The following is a 23,723-nucleotide window of genomic DNA, read 5'->3' as shown; positions in this document are numbered from 1 at the left end:
AGCAAAATAGAATTGTAAAAGGAAATGACTTTCTAATTTACTCTTATAATTTTATCTTATAACTCAGCTAATCATTATTCTCGGTTGAAGGAAGTATTCATTGCAGAGGTCACTATACTGTCTTAGTGAAATATATCAAGTGTTAAACAGCAGTCTTATACTTTTCATTTTCTGAGATTAAATAAATTTGAAGTTGCCTCTAGGAACTCATAGGAAGATTTTAAAGTTTTTGACTCTGGTAATTTGCAAAATTAAATCTGGGGATCTGAAAGGTTTCTAAATAAGTTTTTGCATTGTTTTGTTCTGTTTTAGAAAAGAGAAAAATATTTGAGTGAAAATTTTTAAAAATAAGTTTTTAAATTTTCTAAAATTTAGAAACATTTTTTCTATTATATACATGATAATTTTTTGACAATCACAAAACTAATCTTTCAGCCCTGTCATGTATTAATAGATTTTGAAAAATTCTGAGACCTTAACTTAGGATCTCTTCTGTGGGGAAAATGTACTTTCAGATGTCATGTTTTATTTATTTTTTTTTAATTTTTTATTTCAAAATATTAAGGAGGTACAAATGGATTAGGTTACATGTATCACTTTTGTAATGCTTGAGTCATGGCTATATGGATGCCCGTCACCCAAATAGTGTTCATAGTACCCATTAGTAGGTTTGTTTCCCCTCCTCTCTTCCCCTTCCCTCCTGTCTGATTTACACTGAGTTTTACTTCCCTCTGTGCAAATGTGTGTTCATCAGTTAGTTCCAATTTAATAGTGAGTACATATGGTGTTTGTTTTTCCATTCTTGAGATACTTCACTTAGGAGAATGGCCTACAGTTCCATCCGGATTGTTGTGAAAGGTATTAATTCATCTTTTTTATGGCTGAGTAGTATTCCATGGTAGACATATGCCACATGTTATTAATCACTCATGAATGGATGAGCACTTGGGTTGATTCTACATCTTTGCAATTGTAAATTGTGCTGCAATAACCATTTGAGTGCAGGTGATTTTTTGATAAGAAGTCTTCCTTTCTTTTGGGTAAATACTCAATAGTGGAATTACTGAATCAAATGGTGGGTCTACTTTTAGTTCTTTAAGGAATCTCCACACTGTTTTCCATAGAGGTTGTACTAATTTGTAGTTCCACCAATTGTGTATAAGCATTCCTTTCTCTCTGCATCCACGCCAGCAACTATTGATTTGGATTTTTTAATAAAAGCCATTTTGACTGGGGTAAGGTGATATCTCATTGTGGTTTTCTCATTTCCCTGATGATTAGTGACATTGAGCATTTTTTTTCATATGTTTACTGGTCATTTGTCTTTCTTCTTTTGAGAAGTTTCTGTTCATGTCTTTTGCCCACTTTTTAACAGAGTTGTTTTTTTCTTGCTGATTTGCTTGAGTTCTTTATAAATTCTGATTATTAGCCCTTTATTGGATGTGTAGCTTGTGAATATTTTCTCCCATTCTGTAAGTTGTCTATTTTCTCTGTTGATTGTTTCCTTAGCTGCGCGCAGAGCTTTTTAGTTTAATCATATCCCATCTATTTATTTCTGTTGTTGGCATGATTGCCATTGGGGTCTTAGTCATAAATTCTTTGCCAAGGCTGATATCTAGGAGAGTTTTTCCTACATTTTCCTCTAGAATTCTTATGGTTTTATGTCTTAGCTCTACGTTTGTTATCCATCTTGAATTAATTTTTGTGAGTGATGAGAGGTAGAGTTCCTGTTTCACTATTCTGCATGTGGCTATCTAATTTTCCTAGCACCATTTATTGAATAAGGCTTCTTTTCCCCAGTGTATGTTGTTGTCTACTTTGTCAAAGATCAGTTGGTTGTAGGTAGATGATTTTATATCTTGGTTCTCTGTTATGTTCCATTGCTCTATGCCTCTATTTTTGCACCAATACCATGCTCTTTTGGTTACTATAGCCTTGTAGTAGTATGGTTTGAGGTCTGGTAATGTGATGCCTCCAGATTTTTTCTTTTTGCTTAAGATTGCTTTGGCTATTTGGGCTCTTTTCTGGTTCCAAACGAAGCATAAAATTATTTTTTCTAGATCTGTGAAGTATGACTTTGGTAATGATGGAGATTGCATTGAATTTGTAAATCACTTTGGGTAGTATGGACATTTTAACAATGTGGATTCTGTTTATCCATAAGCATGATATGTTTTTCAATTTGTTTGCAACCTCTGTGATTTCTTTCCTCAGAGTTTCATAGACCTCTTTGTAGAGATCTTTTACCTCCTCTGTTAAGTATATTCCTAGGTATTTTATTTTCTTTGTAGCTATTGTGAATGGTATTGAGTCTTTGATTTGACCATCAGCTTGACTGTTATTAGTATATAGAAATGCTACTGATTTATGTACATTGATTTTATATTCTCAGGCTTTGCTAAATTTATTTGTCAAGTCCGGGAGACTCTTGATGGAATATTTGGTGTTTTCTCGACACAAGATTATATCATCAGCAAAGAGTGAGAGTTCAATCTCCTCTTTTCTGATTTGGATACCCTTAATATGCTTCTCTTGAGGGACTGCTCTGGCTAGGACTTTTAGCACTATTTTGAATAGAAATGGTGACAATGGGCATCTTTCTTTTGTTCCAGTTCTTAGGGGGAATGCTTTCAACTTTTCCCCATTCAGTATGATGCTGGCTGTGGGTTTGTCATACATGGCTTTTATAATTCTAAGATATATTCATTCTATGCCTTGTTTGTTGAGCTTTTTAAAATGAAAGCGTGCTGAATTTTGTCAAATGCTTTTTCTGCATCTATTAAGAGGAACATATGGTCTTTGTTTTTGCTTTTGTTTATGTGGTGAATTACATTTATTGATTTATGTATGTTGGACCCTGCTTGCATCCGTGGGATGATGCCCACTTGGTCCTTGTGGGTTATTTTTTTTTTTTGATGTGCTGTTGAATTAGGTTTGTTAGTATTTTATTGAGGATTTTACATCTCTGTTTATAAGGGATATTGGTCTGTAATTTTTTTTTTTTCTTGTTGTTGTATCCTTTCCTGGCTTTGGTATCAAGGTGATACTGGCTTCATAGAATGAGTTGGGGAAAATTCCCTCCTTCTTAATATTATGGAGTAATTTCTGTAATACGGAAGCAAAGTCTTCTTGGCAGGTCTGATAGAATTTGGCTATGAATCTATTTGGTCCAGGGCTTTTGTTGTTGTTGTTGGCAAGTTTTTTATTACTAATTCAATCTGACTGTTAATTACTGGTCTGTTCAGGAGTTCTATTTCTTGCTGATTGAGTCTTGGGAGGTAGTGTGTTTTCAGGAACTTGTCCATTTCCTCTACGTTCTCTGGTTTATGCATGTAGGAAATCAACCCAGAGTAATTTATTTTAAGGATCATTATAAAAGTCTTTTTAAAAGACAAAGTATATTAACTTTTAGACCTGGTATCTGAACATAATATGACCTATCCTGATTTATTTTATGTCATTATAGCTATTTCACCATATGAAACACTCTAATCAATTATATTAATTATATGTCAACAGTCTCTCTTTCATTTTAGAATATCAGATTTGGCTAACAGACCCCATGAAAAGGCCGACATTTCAATAAATAATTTTAATTTCTGTCAGTCCTGTAGGTAGATGACATACATTTTATCAGTTAGACTATCTATTTCAATTGATCTATTTTAAGGAATATTACAGTAGGGGGATTTCTTAATATGTGAAATAAACTTAAGACATTAAACAAAAAAAATATAAATTGAAAGGAAGAGAAAAATTTTGACCACCTTAACATTATTGATGTTTATCTATCAAGATTTATTTGGCCCAAATGCAATGATTCCTATAAAAATGAGATTATATTGTACAATCTGATTTCTTAGCTTCTATATATCATGAATATCTACTAATGTCAATGAATGTACTTCTACATTATAAAGCTATTTGCAAAATATTTTGCCATTATTTACATAAGTATTGAATCAATTAGAAGTTATTGGATATTTGAAGTTTTTTTCTTTTTTCACATTATTAGAAAAATCATGTTATAAATATTGTTCTTGCATACTTCCCAAAATAGTTCTCCAAGATAGATTTTTGAAAGCAGAATTGCTAGGTGCAAATATATGTGGATTTCTAAGAATGCCGAGATGAACTGCCAAATTTTCCCATGAAAGATTCAATCAATATACACACATATTTTCCCAACTCTCCATACCTCTGCCAACTCTAGGACTATTTCCTAAAGGCACAATAAATTTATTTTTATTTTTGATAACTACCAGACTGTGGCCATGTCAAATATTAGCATAATTCAACATCTAAAGCCACAGAACATAAATACCTGTTGAAATTGCTAGTTTATAAATACATGATTAAAAAACAAAATATACTTACGGACACAGTCCCCTCCCATTTCAATTTCATCTGGGCCACATGGGTGTAATTTTACATCAGGAATAGCTGCAAAAGGTAAGGATTGTATATTTATTCAACTGGACATCAAGTTATAAATCTACATATATCAAAGATGACAATTACTTGGAGAAGTATGTTTTAATACAAAATAAGACTTTTCTTAGCTGTCCTCTTTATTTCTTTTCATAATACACTTTTTTCCTTTTAATAATGAGATCAGATAGAGATGATAAGGGATTATATTTCAAAATACTCTTAGCTTTCATATCTTGTTTTCTAGATTTGAATCTACAATACTAAATAATAAAACACACTGATATTATCAAACACTGGCAAGAATATGGAGCAACAGGAGCTTTCATTCATTGCTGGTGGGAATGCAAAATGGTATAGCCATTTTGGAAGACATTTTGGTAGTTCTTCATAAAACTAAACATACTCTTATGATATAATACAGAAATCATGCTCCTTAGTATTTACCCAAAGGAGTTGAAAACTTATTTCCACAAAAAAAAACCTGAATGTTGTTTATAACAGCTTTATCACAATTGCCAAAATTTGGAAGCAATCAAGGTGTCCTTCTGTAGGTGAATGGATAAATAAACCATGGTACATCCAGACAACGTGAAATATCATTCAGTGCTAAAAAGAAATGAGCTATCAAGCCATGAAAAGAGAAGGAGGAAACTTCAATGAATATTATTAAGTGAAAGAAGCCAATCTGAAGAGGCTACATACTAAATGATTCCAGCTATATGAAATTCAGGAAAAGGCAAAACTATGGAGACAGCGAAAAGATCCTTGGTTTCCAGGGCTTGGGAGGAGTGGAGTGATGAATAGGCTGAATGCAGAGGATTTGTAGGGCAGTGAAACTACTCTGTATGCTACTGTAATGGTGAACACATGCTATTAGAAATTTTTCCAAATCCATAGAATGTACAACACCAAGAGCATACCCTGATGTAAACTATGGACTATGAGTGATAATGATGTGTCAGTGCAGATTCAGCAGTTGTAACAAATGTACCATTATGGTGGGGAATGTTGATAATAGGCGGAGTATGCATGTGTGGGGTTAGGGGACATATGGGAAATCTCTGTACCTTCTGCTCAATTTTGCTGTGAAACTAAAACTGTTCTAAAAATAAAGTCTATTTAAAAAATAAAAATGAAACACATTATAATCTCCAGAAATTTATATAATAGTTGGTTTTGGTGCCAGTTCCTTGGTAATTCATTGATATATTAGAATGTAGTATGTCTACAAAACATGGGGCGAAAATACACTACTCTCCTGCCCAAGCACTCCATAAAATTGTGTCTCATCTTTACTTGAAGATTCTTCTAGTCTTTTGTTCTTTCTACTATTTCTTTTTCCAGGTTGCTTTTATAGAAATGCAGTCAGCACCCTGTCTAAAAGATTTAATCCCAGGATTAAACAATTAAGAATCCCTAGAAACTGTTAGCAAAGAAAGAACAAGCCATTTTGGCTCCAAACTGTTTTGTTTCTTCCTGATTCAAACATATGGCAATCATTAAACTATCATAAAGTAGCACTTGACAAGAAAGGAAGCAAACAAGTAGAAAACTAATTTCAAAGCATGCGAGATGCACAACACTTCAGTAGTGGAGCACTGCTGGGTTGCACAGCTAAGCTTGAGTTAACACAAGGAAAGCTGTAAAGAAGAGATGCTTGATCTGCATTACAAAGCAGTAAAGATTCATAAGATGTCTAAGCAGAGAAAACAAGTGAAGGATATGGAGAAGAGGAAGAGGATGGAGCAAAAACCTGTAATTGGAGAGACATCAATGTATTCTCACTTTCTTAATAGCTTTATTGAGGTATAATTGACTGGACATATTTGAAGTACAATTTATGATGTTTTGATATATGAATACACCCACTAAACTATAACCACAGTCAAAATAACATTTCCATCACCTCTACAAGTTTCCCTGTGTCATTTTGTAGTCCATCCACCTGCCACTCCTCCACATTCACAGGCAGCAACTCATCTGCCCTGTTACTAGGTTTAGATTACATTTTACAGAAATTTATGGAAATGTAATTGTACGGTATGTATTTTTTGTCTAATTTCATTCCACATAAATGTTTGAGATTCATCCATGTTTTGGGTCTATCAATGTTTTTTTTTTTTATTGGGAAGTAGTATTTCATTGTATGGGCTTATCATAACTTGTTAACTTGTTGATAGACATGTAGGTTGTTTTTAGTTTTGGCTATTTTGAATATAGTTCCTTTGAACATACACGTAGAAAACTTTTTATTGACATATGCATTCATTTCTCTTTGTAAATATCAAAGAATAAAATGGTTGAGTCATATGAGAAGTATATGTTTACTTTCTAAGAGATTGCCAAATTATATTCTAACGTGATGTACCATTATGTCTTTGGAGAAGTGTCTGTTCAAATCTTATTATGAAGTTGTTTTCTTATTGAGTTCTGAGAGTTACTTATATATTTTGAATCCAATTCTTCATTAGATGTATGAACTAATCCTAAGCTATCTATGGCTTTTCTTTTCATTTTCTTTAGTGTGTTTCAAAGATCAGAAGCATAAAAGTTCATAATTTTGAAGAAGTTCAAGTTGTATTTTTTAATATATCATAATTTTGGTGTTATATGTTTAAAATATTTGTCTAACCTAAGACACAAATATTTTCACCTAAAAGCGAAAATATTCTCTGGAAGCTTTAAATTTTTAGGTTTTGTATTTGAGATGTGAGTCTTTGATTACTGTGAGGTTGTTTTGATTTTTTGTGTATATTTTGATGAGAGATATGAATCAAAGTTCTTTTTTTTTTTTTGCACATAGATATCCAATTTGGGCAGGGCGTGGTGGCTCACGCCTGTAATTCTAGCACTCTGGGAGGCCGAGGCGGGTGGATTGTTCAAGGTCAGGAGTTCAAGGCCAGCCTGAGCAAGAGCGAAACCCCGTCTCTACTAAAAATAGAAAGAAATTATCTGGCCAACTAAAAATATATATATAGAAAAAATTAGCCAGGCGTGGTAGCACATGCCTGTGGTCCCAGCTACTCGGGAGGCTGAGGCAGTAGGGTCGCTTAAGCCCAGGAGTTTGAGGTTGCTGTGAGCTAGGCTGACGCCACGGCACTCACTCTAGCCCGGGCAACACAGCGAGACTCTGTCTCAAACAAAAAAAAAAAAAAAAGATATCCAATTTGCTGAAAACATAATCCTTTTTCCATAGAATAAGATCTGTTCTTGAGTTGAAAATCAGCTAAGTATATGTGTCTTGGTCTACCTCTGGACTCTATTCTTTTCCATTGATCTTTTTGTGTATCCTGGTGCAAATACCTCATTGTCCACATTCTTGTAACTTTAGAATAAGTTTGAAGACAGGTAGAATAAGTGGTCAAACTCTTTTTCCTTGTAATAGTTGTTTTGGGTATAAGTAGTTTGTATTTCTAGATGAATTTTATAATGAATCTGTCAATTTCCATGAGATAGTCTTGGGATATTCATAGGACTATTTTGGAACTACAGATTAATTTGACGAGAACTGACATATTAATATTGTGTCTTTTGATTCATGAACATGGTTTATCTCTCCATTATCTTAGATTTCTATAATTTTTTTCAGCAAAGTTTTGTAGCTTTCACTGTATAGGTCTTACACATATTTTGCCATAGGTATTACTAAGTGTCTTATATTTTTGGTACTAGATTTTTTTTTTTATTTTTATTTTTTTGTAATTCACCAGAACTTTTATTTTGTTCCTTACAAATACACCCCTCCCGATCTAATGAACTTCATATTTCCACAATTTTATGCACTTTATTTTCTAGAACATGAAAAATAAGTCTGAGAGAGGAAACCAATAAGCAAGGGGTTCTCATCTACCTTGCCTCAAATGTGGAGCAAACTACCATATTTGAAATATATATGTTTAGTCTCAACTCATCTTAAATACACTGAAAACAAACTAAGTCAAATAGAAATGAAACAAAATCATGCCTCTATATTTCCTTTAAGTTGCTTTTCTAAATTAAGAATTTAAATGTGCAATATAGCCTCATTGTAGTTGTACCACCATTTCTATTCCATTGAAAGAATTTAAATAATTTACCCTAAACCACATAGTAACTTAAATAGCAGGGCTGAAACGAGGCCAAGAACTGGCAATTTCTTTTTATCTACAGATTCAATGCAATCCCTATTAAATTACCAACATCATTCTTTACAGACATAGAGAAAATAATTATACACTTTGTATGGAATCAAAGAAGACCCCGTATAGCAAAAGCAATTTTAAGCAACAAAAACAAAATGGGAGGTATTAATTTGCCAGACCTCAAACAATACTACAAGGCCGTGGTTCTTAAAACAGCCTGGTATTGGCACAAGTGCAGGGACACAGACCAGTGGAACACAACAGAAAATCCAAATATAGAACCATCCTCATATAGTCACCTAATTTTTGACAAAGCGGGAAAGAATATACTCTGGGGACAAGAATCTCTATTCAATAAATGGTGCTGGGAGAATTGGTTAGCCACTTGTAGAAGACTGAAACAGGACCCACAGCTTTCACCTCTCACAAAAATCAAATCACGGTGGATAACAGACTTAAACCTTAGGCGTGATACAATCAGAATTCTAGAAGAAAATGTAGGAAAGACTCTTACAGACATTGGCCTAGGCAAAGAATTTATGAAGAAGACCCCCAAGGCAATCACAGCAGCAACAAAAATAAATGAATGGGACATGATTAAATTAAAAAGCTTCTGCACAGCCAAAGAAACAGTCCAGAGAATAAACAGACCACCTACAGAATGGGAAAAAATTTTTGCATACTACACATCAGATAAAGGACTGATAACAAGAATCTATTTAGAACTCAGGAAAATCAGCAAGAAAAAATCAAGCAACCCTATCAAAAAGTGGGCAAAGGACATGAATAGAAATTTTTCAAAAGAAGATATAAAAATGGCTAACAAACATATGAAAAAGTGTTCAACATCTCTAATCATCAGGGAAATGCAAATCAAAACCACAATGAGATATCACTTAACCCCAGTGAGAATGGCCTTTATCAAAAAAACCCAAAACAACACATGTTGGCGTCGATGTGGAGAGATAGGAACACTCATACACTGCTGGTGGGACTGCAAACTAGTGCAACCCCTGTGGAAAGCATTATGGAGGTATCTTAAACAGATTCAAGTAGACCTGCCATTTGACCCAGCAATCCCATTACTGGGCATATACCCAAAGGAAAAAAGGTCATTCTGTAACAAAGACACATGTACCCGAATGTTTATAGCAGCACAATTCACAATAGCAAAGATGTGGAAACAACCCAAATGCCCATCAATACATGATTGGATTAGTAAACTGTGGTATATGTATACCATGGAATATTACTCAGCTATAAGGAATGATGAAGATACGACATCTCTATGGTTCTCCTGGAGAGAGTTGGAACCCATTATATTAAGTGAAGTATCCCAAGAATGGAAAAACAAGCATCACATGTACTCACCAGAAAATTGGTTTCCCTGATCATCACCTAAATACAAATCTGGGAACGACACCAATTGGTACTAGATATTTTTAGATAAAATTTCTGATTGTTCATTGCTAGTACAAAGAAATATAAATGATTTTTATGTTTGTCTTTTTTTCCTTCAACATTGCTAAACTCAATAGCTCCAGTAGCTATTTTGTAGATTCCATAGGATATTTTAAAGATGATCATGTCATCTGCATTCATATTCATGAGATATTATCTCATAGTTTCCTTTTCTTTTAATGTCTATCTCTGCTTTTAGTTTTAGAGTAGCGCTGAACGAACAGAAGTTTAGAAGTAATCCTTCCTCTTCATTTTTCCAGAATAATTCATGTAAAATTAGTAATATATCCTCCTTAAATATTTGAAAGAATTCCCAACTGAAGCCATCTGGCCTGGGGTTTTCTTTGTGAGATGGATTTTAACTAGAAATATAATTCCTTTAATAGCTATAGGGCCAGTGAGGTTATCTGTTTATTTTTCAGTGAGCTTTTGTTGTCTGTGTGTCTTAAGAAGTTTGTCTAATTCATCTAAGTTGGCAAGTGTATTGGCATAGAATTGTTGATAACAATTCTTTTTCGTTCTTATAATATCTATAGAATCTGTAGTTGTATCACCACTTTTATTCTTGATATTGGTAATTTCTGTCTTGTCTCTTTTTTACTGATCAGACTGGGTAGAGAATTATCAATATCATTGAATTTCTCAAAGAACAAGTTTTTGATTTTATTGAATTTTCTCTGTTATTTTAGTATGTTCTATTTCATTTATTTCTATTCTGATAATTATTTCCTTTCATCTTCTTACTCTGAGGCTCATGTGTGCTTCTTTTTCTAGTCTCCAAATGTACAAACTGAGGTCTTTAATCTGTGACCTCTCTTATTTTCCAGTATAGATGTTTAGTGAGTTTTAATTTTAATCAACTTCAATTTTTATCAAATATTCTAATTTTCTTAATTTACAGCCCAGAATGTGGTTTATCACGGTAAATGTTTCAGATGCACTTGTAAAGAATGTCTATGCTACTATTGTTTTGTGATGTGTTCTCTACATGTCATTTAGATCAAGTTGGTTGGTAAAGTGTTCTAGTATCCATTTTTGCTGTTTTTGTTTCTACATGTTCAATCAATTATTGACAGATGGGTGTTAATCTCTAATAATAAATGTAGATACTTCATGTATTTTGAATCTGTTATTAGGTGCATAATCATTTAGAATTATGTTCTCTTGTTAAATTAAACATTTTATTATTAGGAAATGATCCTTGTTTTTCCTGGCAATAATCTTTGCCCTCTAGTCTACTTAGTCTAATATTAATACAGCCAATTTACATTTCCTGCCATTAATGTTATCTAGGTAAATCTTATTCTAGCTTTATATTTTTGAACTAATTTTTCTTTATATTTGAAGTAAGTTTTTTCTATGAGCAGCCTATGAGTCTTGCTTTTTGATCCAATTTGACAATTTCTCCCTTTCAATTGGGGTGTTTAAATCATATATATTTCATGTGATTGTTCATATTGTTAGGTTTAAATCTACCATGTTGCTGTTTTCTATTTATCCTATCAGCGCTTTGTCCCATTTTTCATCTTTTCCTGCATTTAAAAAAATGATCATATTTTAAGATTCCATTTTATGACCCTTTTTGGTTGATAAGCTATAATGTTTTGTTTTATTTTAGTGAGTGCTTTAGAGGTTATCATATACATTTTTAACCTTTAATAGCCTACTTTTAATGAACACAATGCCACCTCATATGTACTATAAGGACCTAACTAAACTGTGAACTAGAAATACAGAAAATGTAAAAAATATATATATTTCCATGGATTCTCCTTAAGATACAACATTCCCAATATATACATATTTTTGTTAGAATGGCTTTGATTTTAAGTATGATCATGAATTAATGTTTCTTTTCTTATTTGGCTTTTCAAAATCTCTACAGATAAATAAATTATGTAAATGTACATATATGAATTATAATAAAAAATCTTCATGAGAATATACTGTTAAAGTGAAATCCTATTCTCTAATTTTTACTGTTGGTGATTTTTAAAGTAAATATACAGCTTCTAAGATAAGATATATTGGCTGGAGGCAGCAATATGTCCAAGTAAAAAGCGACATTTGACAGACTGCCTTTGAAGATAGAGACGAGCCTGAAAATGCTTCTAAAGTAGTTGTGATAAGGCTGTTTCCAAATAAGCCCTTTAAAAGGGAGTAAGTTTCAGTTAGCACAAGCCTTCCTTCACCTTTTGAGCTTTCTTTTTTATCCTGTCTAAAATGCAGATAAAAAGGCTAAAATTGGATCTTCATCCTGTCAACATGAAGGAAAAGATTAGCAAATCACAGAGACTTCAGCCTGACATTGTAAAGTGGCCAAATCACCATCAGCAGTGAATACCTGCTCCAGATACTTGGTAAGTAAGAAAAAGAAACTCTGAAGTAGGTTAAGTGACAGTCATTTTTGTTTGCTATCTATACAGTCTAATTCAAGTTCTAAATGGTATTTCCAGGCAAGCTTTTATTGGTAAATCAGAGAAGACAATAAGTCTGCTTAATAACTTATACATTAAGAATAAAAAATAACAACTGTCTCCCAGAAATTCCCTATCCCTAAATATGTGGAGGATTTGAATGTGGAGAATAAAAGAGGTAATTTTGAACATTCAAGGTTGAGAAAATGAGTGGGTAGTAGTGACATTAACAAAGCAAGAAATATATTTTAAATTTTGAAGGAGCGTCATAAAATGCAAATTTTAGATATTACTTTTAAAATTCAATGTAAACAATAACATCTCTGTTGAAGTGACTATTTGTATTTTACGGTATTCTCTGGTGTGAAAGTTTTGTTTTCATTTTTAATAGTTGTCAGTGTTTCTTAAACTAACGTAGGTAAATCATTGGTGTTTCCATGAAACAGAATTTTCCACAAACATTTTGGTAGTATTACAGGAAGTTTTACAAAAATTAACTATTTTTTATGATAAGAGTACTGAAAAATATTTTTTAATTTTTTCAAAATATCTCATCTTGGCTACCTAATGAGGCTGATGAACCTCTTCAGACTTTCTCCTTCCCAATGAATGGCACTAGCTCTACCAAACTGAGCAGATGCTGCCCTTTCTTAATAAACAGGCTGTGAGGACTGTGAAGATTTACCAGCTCATTCCCTCAGGATAATTCTCCATAGTCTTCTCAATGCACAGAGGATAAAATGCAGAACTCTCTAAATGATCAGGCTCATTGCCCTTCCATACTCATGTCCCATAATGCTCTCTCTCACACATTGAGATCCAATATTTCTGTCCTGCTTTCACTCCTGTAGGCACAACGTACACGTATTGCCTTAGGGCCTGTCACCTGCTGCTGCTGCCATTTCCCCTCACTCTTTGACCAAGGGCTGTTTACCCTCCAGCTCTCAGCATCAATGCCCTTTTGTCAGAAGAGGCTCCTTATGGTGGCACCTCATTACTAATGACATCCTTTCCTCACCTCCGGTGTTCTCTTCTACAGCAATTTTTAATCTTTTTATTAATACCATTAATTGCAATTTGTAATTGCATGAAAATTCTGTGCCATGAGGGCAGGGATCACATTTGTTTTGTTCATTCCTCTAGAAGGACTTGCCCTGTTGGCTGGAAAAAAGGAATGCCTCCAGCAGCACACATGTGTGAAATAATCAGTGGATTATTATACTTCTGAAATAATGCCGATAAATATTTGTTCAAATTAATAAATTGTATAAGTTTACTTCCATCTTAGTAAACAATAACTTTAAATCATTTTTTTAAAGATACAATTACTGCCTTGCAATGAATGATAAAGCAAATCTAAACAATTTTATTTTTCATAAATGTAGTATATATTCCAAAAACAATGAAATAATAAAATGATATGTTGAGAACATTATCTTTCAGTCTCTGTTGTCATGTAGACAATAATGTCTTATTTGCTTAGAGATTTTAGCCAATGATGCTATATTTACATCAACTTTAGAAGTCATTTGGAAATATTATGGGGTGCTTGTCATTGTTGTTAAGGAAAAAGAATGTGTCACAAACTCCCCCAAATATTAAAGTTCTTTTACATTTTCAAAGAAATAATTAACCATAAGAGAAAACTTAAGTTTTTTTGCTGGCATCAGGACAAATTTTCAAGAGGTAAGAAAGCTAGAAACTTAAAGGAATTAACTGTTGTAACATTACTGGTTCAAATTCCATAGCTATGATGAGCAAAATGTTTTTTAAGATTGGATATTTATTTTATATATATTTGGTTATTAAAATCCAAGACAATGTTTCATTTTAATTACCATAATACCCAAGTAAATTATATTACTTGTTTTGCTGTATCTGTGTTATTCAGGGTTTGCCAGTTTGGAAAACCTAACAACCTCAGGACAAAAATGTTCATCATAAGTGTTACCCAAATAATTATTGTTTGATGGATCAAGTGTTTGCTACTTTGATAACACTGGTCTACAGCACTATCTCCCAGCATTTTTCAGTCTCCTATACATATATGGTTGAGCCCAGATAATATTAATACATTGGGGGTTGTTTTCCTTCCATAACTGGTCACACATGAGCACACTCACCCTTCTCCCAAACCTATAAGATAAATTCCCCATTTATTAGCTTCACTATTATCTTAACAGTCGAAGCAAAAATTGTCATTATGTAGTTTTGAGCTTCTTGCATCGGAGGAGTTGGGCTACTCCTTCCACTAAACGAGTGGCCAGATATGCATTTGGTGAATCCCTATTTTGTTCAGGACACCAGGTCATGAGACCCTGATATAAAGGGCACATTGTTTTCAAAGAGTTCATAGTCATAGTTGAGTACAGAGGAAAAGAAAACAAAAACTTTTTATTAATTATCTGTGGGAAGCTCTATGATGGAGTGTTACAGGAGCTCCCAGCAAAGATCTTTATTCCACAACATCCCCAGTCAACACCATGGTCAGCGTCATGCTCATGAAGCTGATGTGTATTCTCTGTCTGCATATGTCATGTCCCCTCTTAGATACCAAAACAAAGCCCTTGAATCCCCCGTCTCCCCACAGTGATGTGTTTGTACCCTAGTCTTTCCCATCTGAGTTGCTCAAGCAAAAACCCTAGATATTGTCCTTGATTTCTCTCTTTTTGTCTTGCTCATCACTGTAACACCAAGGCCTAAAATAATTCCTGACACAAGATACACATTCAATAAATGTTGGTTAATGAAAGATTAAATGATATAAAGTACATATTTTCATGATAATTTTTACTCACCATTCTTCATTCCTTAATTAAAGGGTGAAAGGGCTTGAGGAAACAAAAGAATTTTTAACACACAATCATTAGGTTCATTGAGGATTTTAAGATCTTGGCAAAGAATTCTAAACAAATCTGGCCAATTTAAGACAGAAATTTAGCTTCAATCTAGCAATAATGGTAGACCAAGTCTCTTACTGAGATTTGCATTAGCTCAATACAACCTGTCCAGAGGATAGTACAAACACATGAACACACAGTTTCATAATTAGCAGTTCATGTGTATTATTGATGTTTTCTTACCTTCTGCACAATAGCCCATGCATCCTTGAGTGGGTTGTAGGAAGTACACAAAAAATTCCCCACAGTTTCTTACAGACAACGGAATTTGAAAGAGACAGCAGTCCTTTCTAGTGCTGAACAAAAACTGCCAAGTGGCACAAGCTGTCAGTTGCTTGATCTCCCCAGGAGGCGGCAGTGTTTCTGAATCCCTCAGAGAGAGCCAGATGGGGGCCTGAGTTCCACAGTGGTTCACCTTTTGCATCAGAGAAAACAAAAGTTGAAAATCCAATGTATTTTCACACATGGTAGATATATCAACTTTGTGTTTTCTTCTAAACAGCCTTTAAAATATTAAATTATCCATCATTTCTAAAAAATCTAATAACTTGAACCTGAACTATGTAAGAAAAAGTAATTGTAAGGAATACTAATTTTAAGGGTAGACACCTCGTTATTTATATATTATAATATATTCAATGTAAATACCTGTATTCCACTTGTTACATTCGCACTGTAAAGAAGAGAAATTCAGTCTTGGATAATTTGCTAAAATAGATGATACATTCTAAGACAAAATAAGTCGATCTGACCTCATCTTAACATAGAGTACAAAGACAAACTGATCTGAGAAATTTCTTGCACAATTGCTAGAAATAGTATATATAAGAAGTTAATGCATAGTTCAGGAGGCAACAAAAATCAGGAAAAAAGAAAGGATTGTTCAAAATCTGGCAATGGAATAATTGTTTAGCAATTTGGAAAAAATAAAGTTAAAGCCTTATTTGAAGCCAATTATCAAAGTCATTTCCAGATGAAAAATAGAGTTAAATAGAAAATTAATCCAGGAAAAATAAGGAGAAGCTATATATAATTTGGTAAGAACCAAGCACATACTAAATGCATGACCCTGGGTAAGGCACTCAAAATTCTTTTCTTTTGTGTTAGGTGAATAGTGGTACCCATGTCAAGGTCCTACAGTGAGATACAAATAAAATAATGTATATAATGCAACTTCCACATAGCAATAGTTCAATAATTGTTAACCAGATTATAATTCCCAATATTATTTTCATGCTTAAAAGCAAAGGAAAAATCATAGAGAAAAGATTGATAGATAGGATTAATTTTAAAAATATAAAATAAATAAAAGTTAAATAAGGAGAAAATTACTTCTAACTAATATATTTCCCATGTTATTTATTGTCATATTATTATATTTTTTATTTTATTTTAACCATGGAATATTATCCATTTAAAAACTCTAAAACTGGCCAGGCGTGGTGGCTCATGCCTGTAATCCTAGCACTCTGGGAGGCTGAGGCGGGTGGATTGTTTGAGCTCAAGAGTTTGAGACCAGCCTGAGCAAGAGCGACACCGTCTCTACTAAAAATAGAAAGAAATTATATGGACAACTAAAAATATATATAGAAAAAATTAGCCGGGCATGGTGGCACATGCCTGTAGTCCCAGCTACTTGGGAGGCTGAGGCAGGAGGATTGCTTGAGCCCAGGAGTTTGAGGTTGTTGTGAGCTAGACTGATGCCACAGCACTCTAGCCTGGGTAACAGAGTGACACTCTGTCTCAAAAAAAAAAAAAAAAAACCTCTAAGACTACAAATGGACAAAGTATACAAACACATAATTCATAAAAGAAATACAGATGCCTAATGAATACATAAGAATATTTAATTTTGAAAAGGTATTTTTATCTGCTGCTATTGGAATTACAAATTATCATTATGTTTTAAATAAACAACTTAATTATATTGTCAAAACCTCAAAAAGACATTAAACTTCACTAATTTTAATTTTATAAAAAATCAATCTTACTAAACAGACTAAAGTTAAAACAATAATTTTATGTACATTTGATAATTGAAAAATTACTTATAGCAAAATCCTGAATGTGCACACGTATGGCAATGATTTAAATATAGCACACACTTATGACAGAATATTATTTTCAAGAATTCTATGAAAGAATTTATAATAACATAGGAACATGCTAATGCTATAACTGTAACTGAAAAAAAGTATGTTATGCAACTGAACATATAGAGTGAACCTTACAAAACAATACAAGTAAGAGGAAACAATAGCAAATGTTAATGGTAGTTATGACTGTGTGGATGGATTGCGAATAAATGTCCCATTTCTGTTCTTTGTTTTCTAAGTTTTCTGTAATGCACATGTATTACTTTAAACATCACAAATAGAAATTTATTTAAACAGACATGTATTATACTATAGAGAAAAAAAATTCTATTGACTTCCCAGTTGAATGCTTTAAAGTCTTGGTTCAAGAAGGGAATGCGAGGGTGAGGCCTGAGAACACCACAGCACAGCATGGTCATATGCTAGCTGATCTCCCAGAAAACAGCCACGGAAACCATTTCCCCTTTGCGTTTGTGTGAGGTTCTAGAATCAATTATAACTAATTTAGTCAAAGGAACGGAACACAAATATTTAAAGATGTAGTGAATTTGCTCCAATTTTCTTGAACTTCACTTTTAAATTCTGATTTTTTTTTTAGTTTCTTACCAATGAAATGTCACAAAAGTGCCAAATAAGCAAATAAAAAAGAGAAAATAAGATTTAACCACAGAGCCATAAATTAAAATTAAACATTGTCAAAATTTGAATGTCTTTCCTGACGTCTTTTTACATTATTGCCTAAGAGGAAAATAATTCCCGTTTCTGCAAAATTCATAAAATGTGGACAACAATAGGGAAAGCAAGATATAATTTTACATGATATGGTCTCACTCCAGGGGTCAATAGTAGCTGCCTGTCCTCTAGGTTAAAACGAAATCACTTTAAAGAACAAAATCACACCCAACACAGTGTATGGTTATCTAGAGTAAAAGTGTGCATGATGATAAATACCTTTAGTAATTTGGCAAGCACAAAATGGACCTATTTAGTGCCTGTATTAGCCACCTGTCACAACTGAACACTGCTTGTGCCAGAACTCACTCGGGAAACAAGTCAGCTGAGACACATGGAGAAGGCTTCATGCTATAGAAGACAGTGCATATGGTGCTGCCTCACCCCAGGTACGTGACGTTGGTCATGTGATACAAACTCAATGTGTACATCCACTTCTTCATAATGAGGTAACACTAGCATCACTGAGAGATCTAGTGAGTTTACATAGGTGATAATGTCCACCAGTGTAGGGAATGTATAATATCAGTTGCAAAATAAATGTTAGGTTAAAACCCTCCCTTACCATTTTGTTCCTATAACTTAGGATGCTGAGTTGATGCACTTCGTCTTTGGACAGATTGAGACTTAGTCTCATTTTAAGCTGATGTCAATAAAAATGTGGTAGCAGTAACAGGAGTTGAATTTAAAGGCTAACTGGTCAAAAGTGTCATAAGTAGAGATAATGTCTATTGAATGACAGTATCATCAGCTCAATGGAGACTGTGAATGAATTGGTGGAACTTGCATTGGAAAATCATGCTAAGGGTAAGTAAATTCTCAATAGAAATTCAAGGAGTATCTAGAAAAGGAATGCAAGCTAGCCGAGGAATACCCAAGAAACCATGTCTTGCATTTACTCTTCTTTTGCTTATTCTTTTTTTTTGAAACAGAGTCTCACTCTGTCATCCGGGCTAGAGTGCAGTGCTGTCATCACTGCATCACATCATAGCACTGCACAGTGCTGTTGCTCACTGCAACTTCAAACTCCTGGGCTCAAGCTTCCCAACTCCTTGCCTCAGCTTCCCAAGTAGCTGGGATGGGACTACAGGTGCACACCACACTGCTCAGCTAATCTTTCTATTTTTAGGGGAGATGGGGTCTTGCTCTTACTCAGGCTGGTCTTGAATTCCTGAGCTCAAGCGATCCTCCTGCCTTGGCCACCTAGGATTACAGGCATGAGCCATCGCGCCTGGCCATCTTTATGTGCTTATTCTTTGGAGCATTTTGAAAGCCAATGTATTCATCAAAGCTCCCTGAGTGAAAGAAGCCACTTGGACTAGTTCACTAAACAAGGCATTGCCATGATAAGAATCGTTATCATATCTTGTGGGTCAGGAGAGTAAACTTTGTGAAAAGTTAAGTTGCAGAAAAATACATCCTATTTGATTTCATGTATAAAAGTTCAAAAGTAAACAAAATTAAATGTGATGTGTTTGAAAGACACATGCTTGTGTATTCACAACTATAAAGAAAAACACGGTATGTTGTCTGCACAATTGTGGGTTTGAAGAGGAAGCTTCCATGGAATGAGACCACATAGCTCCATGGTACTGAATTTTCTGCAGATGCAGTCTCCAGGTTGGGACCAGGAAACACTTGGAGATTTCTCCGCCAAGCTGAGTTCTCTTTAGTCTTGGAATAGGAGGTGCTGAGCCTATAGGTTTCCAGCCATCAGTTAAGAATGGCAGTGTCAGGCAGCAATTGACATAAACAGCATTTTACTGGTTGCAGGCTATGTGTAGTTAAGCACCTAAGCCCTGGAGAATTACTACCTGTGTTCAAAACTTGACTCTTTGACCAGCAAACTGAGTGACTCTAGGAGAACTGTGCATGTTTCCTGCATTGTTTGATGGAAATAATGATGACAAATAGTACCCTAGACTTGTGAAAATTATATATGTTATTGTAGGTAAAGTCACTCGTGGACTGCATGGAGCATAACTTTATTACTGTTATTACTGTTATTAGATGAGGTAACATAGGAAAACTCCTTTGGATTAACTCAATCTGATACAAAATTAAAATAATATTTCAGCATGAGAAATAAATTGGTTGTAAGAAGATTCAATATTTGTATTTTAAAAATAAGGAAAAGTACATGTAGTTCTTAAGGAGTTGAAATACCTCAACACATTTGGTTGGCATCTCAGCAGGTCTGTCAAAGATGAGAAATCGATACCATCCGGGGGAGAGGGAATGGTCACATATCAGCTCTTGAACAGCTGACTGCTGGAGGTGCAGTGAGTCAAAATGGACATTTCTATACGGACTCCGAAGAAACTGGTGTCCCCCGGGAGAGCACTCCTGAGCTAGGAAGGAAAGAAAGACAAGTGATTTTATATAATGTGTTTTGTTAGTTGACTTAGTTCAGTCTTCAATTAGAATTGTTTCCAAAAACAAAAATAAAGCAAATAAACCCACTATTGCACATAGAGACCATCTGAAATGTCAGAGTCTCTTAGTAAGTCAAAGGTGACTTAACTTGCATTTATAAATACAATAAACAAATCAACACTCTTCAGAATGCGTTTTTGAGGTACATAAGCTTTAACAACTTTATTTTCATTTAATTTGATCAACCAATAGAAGTGGTTGCTCTTGTGTCAGGATTTGTGTATTCTGACCATCTCCAGTCACAGGCCCTACAAGGATTCCCTTTTCCCTGGGCCTCCAGATCTGAATGCCATTACCGACCCTCCACTGTTAGGTCTACGTCCATATTCTCTGGTTCTCGGTTCCCAGTGTCAAGAGTGAGTACAGGTACCAAGTTGAGCCCATGACTGAGTGATCACAAATACAAAGCAATCCCACACAAAGTTTATTACAGAAAAGAAAAAAACTATATAAAGTGAAAGTAAAAAAGGAAGCTACCCAAAGTGAAAATACATTCCAGAGAGAGGAACGGATCAGTCTCCACGAGTGGAGAAAGACTTAAGGACTCCCAGGTGGTTTCTTTTTATTGGCCGGGTCTGGGGGAGGGCTTACAGGAAGTGTGGGATACCACACGATTACCAAATGATTATCAGGTGTTCTGCGTTTTCCTGTGGTCCTTTCCCCTGATTGGTCCCGGTTTCTCTGCCGCTAGGAACCACCTTCCTGGCCTACACCCACCACCTGCAGATTTGATCCCTACCTAACATTACTTTCCCACAAAGTAGCCAGAACAGTGTATCTCTGCCAGATCCTGGAATGCAATGAATTGAACTAATCTTTTAATGTCAATCTACTTTTCCTAAAGCGCCCTCATTCTGAAGTTTTCTGCATTCTTGATGCAGGAAAGAATAAAAAGTTTTTAAACTTTCCTTTGTTCGTTCCTTCCTCCCTCCCTCCCTGGATCCCTCCTGCTTTTCCTCCCTTCTTTTAGCTAAGATATTGGAAGTTCCTCTTTATCTACTAAGCACAGGAAAAGGAATGGGGTAGAGGGTAGCAGTTCTGAAAGAAAAATGAGAAAAGACCATCGACAAAGGACGAATTCTGTAAATTATTTTGTTTTGTTTTGATTTTTAGGGAAACTTTTCTGAGCAGTCTTTTGGCCTGGGAGATACTTTCTCTTTCAAATCCACAGAGGCAGAACAGAAATGTCCTCTTTTCAGTATTAAAAGAGGAGAGAAGAGTAGGCAATAAAAACAGAATTATCCCAGAAATACAGCTCTTGTTTGAGGTGCCTCTCTCTGCTCCCAAGTTACTGAAATAATAAGTACCACAAGGAACTGTCCTTATTTGGATACCAGGGAATCTTGTTGACACAGTAGGTAGAAAATCTCCAAATACTATATGTTATATTTGTTGAAGGAAAACACTATAATAAAGGTGGCATCTATGAAATAGAAATATTAAAGAAACAATTCAATCATTATTAAGTTTCACTGTGAAAAAAACTTATCTAACTAAAAAACCTCTCAAAGATTTATTATATAATTTTAAATTACAGAAGAGTTTCTAAACCAAAATCAATTCCTCAATTCTTTTCTGTAAAAATTTATCTAACAGTAATGAATGAATATGTAACATGTCATTATAGTATTTTTAAAGTTCATCATAAAGACCTACTTGAAACTGTAAGTAAACCAAAGAAGGCACAGATAAATGATGCCTTGTCCACGTTTATCATTTCAGGAAATAACCAATAAATTAAGTTTTAATACACTTTTTTAAATTTTTACATGGGAGATTGCTTGTCCTTCCTTTTTTCCAAAGCAAACTTACACTAGTAAAACGGATTAAGATCAACAAGACAATAAGACAAAACTATACTCTGAACCATTATCCATAAAACGTTGTATTGATACATAATTTTTTCAAGCTGCCACAGATCAGATTTATTTCTGAAAAGCATAAGAAAACTTGCAATATAAAAGCAAGACAACTTTCATTTAATATTCCTATCTGTATGAACACAAAAACAAGCAGAAGGGCTAATGAGCGTTGTTTTGTAAACTTCACTGTATTTTGAAGTAAGTTTTCTTTGTTGTGGATTTAAAAAGTGGAAGGGGAGTGTTCTCTCCATAGGAATCTCTTTTACAGTAGCAAAACTGATTCTAACAGATATACAAAAATATAATGCAGTACACAAAACGTAGTGATCTATTGTAGGGCTAAAATATTCACCAATTAATTATTTCCGGGGCTGGGGGAGGACGTAGAAATCTTGCAGTTTGGAACTGAACTCTTTTCTGATCATTTAGATCCCCTTGCTAGGATACCTGGCAGATCCAGCGAAAGTTTCTTGTAGTAAATTAAAAGGACCTTAAAGAGCAGGATATCAGCAGGAAACAAACAAACAAAAACAGAACCCAGAACCAACCAGGGGTCTTAGAGAAGGAGAGCAGGCACGACGGCCTGTGCGCAAAATTGAAGAGCCCCAGGATGTAAAATGACCATTTCAAAGGCAGCGGCGGGACGCAGCAGAGGTGGGTGAGGGGCAAACATCAGATGTGGCCATAAAGACGCACAGGGACGCTCCGCTCGTCATCCGAGAAGTCAGCCCTCTAACCCTATGGCCCAGACCGGGTCCCTGCGCCCCCACCCGCCAGCGCCCTACCTCGCCGACCTTGCCCCGGGGCCAGGAGCATCAGCGCCACCGCCAGCGCCCAGGCTCCGCCGGGCATCGCTGCTGCCGCGGATGGGACCGAAGGCGTCGCAGAGCCCCGGCCGCCGGTGCCGAGGGGATGGGGCCACCGCAGCCCTCAGCCCCGCGCTCTCTGGATTTTCTGAGTCTGTTCCTGCTCGGTCTTCAGTGAAGCTACACGTCCTTGCTCTGGGGCGCAGCCAGTTTTTTCCACAAACGGAGACGCGAACCTTCGCGGTGCCCCTCTGCGACTCCTCCCTCCCAGCTTTGGCTGCCCGCCGGCCTGAAGGCCACGCCCTACCTGTCCTGGGAGACCGCGGTGCGCTCAGCGCGTCCTGGCTGTGGCTACATCACCCTGGATGTCACCGGCAGTCACACAGCCAGGGGTCAAGCTCCTGGCATGTAGTTTGGCACGCAGAGTCTTACTGTCTTAACAGATGCTTTACAAAAAC

General features: G+C 35.1%; 1 protein-coding gene across 2 annotated transcripts in view; it reads right to left on the bottom strand.

Annotated features, from left to right (window-relative positions):
• Nucleotides 1-23,462, bottom strand: part of VWDE (von Willebrand factor D and EGF domains) — a 67,926-nt gene extending 44,464 nt beyond the window's left edge. For both annotated transcript variants that reach the window (XM_069462075.1, XM_069462076.1), the window contains exons 1-4: nucleotides 23,254-23,462; nucleotides 20,328-20,512; nucleotides 15,517-15,748; nucleotides 4,378-4,443 (exon numbers count right to left, since the gene is read on the bottom strand). In XM_069462075.1, the coding sequence (XP_069318176.1) occupies nucleotides 4,378-4,443; nucleotides 15,517-15,748; nucleotides 20,328-20,512; nucleotides 23,254-23,311 (541 nt within the window). In that variant the 5' untranslated portion in view covers nucleotides 23,312-23,462. The remainder of the gene's footprint in view (nucleotides 1-4,377; nucleotides 4,444-15,516; nucleotides 15,749-20,327; nucleotides 20,513-23,253) is intronic.
• Between the last annotated feature and the right edge of the window lie 261 nt (nucleotides 23,463-23,723).

Source organism: Eulemur rufifrons, chromosome 29 (genome assembly GCF_041146395.1).
Source record: "Eulemur rufifrons isolate Redbay chromosome 29, OSU_ERuf_1, whole genome shotgun sequence".
In the NCBI taxonomy this organism is placed as follows: domain Eukaryota; kingdom Metazoa; phylum Chordata; class Mammalia; order Primates; family Lemuridae; genus Eulemur; species Eulemur rufifrons.
Note: the sequence above shows the minus strand (reverse complement) of the source record. Positions and strands in the feature narration are given on the sequence as shown.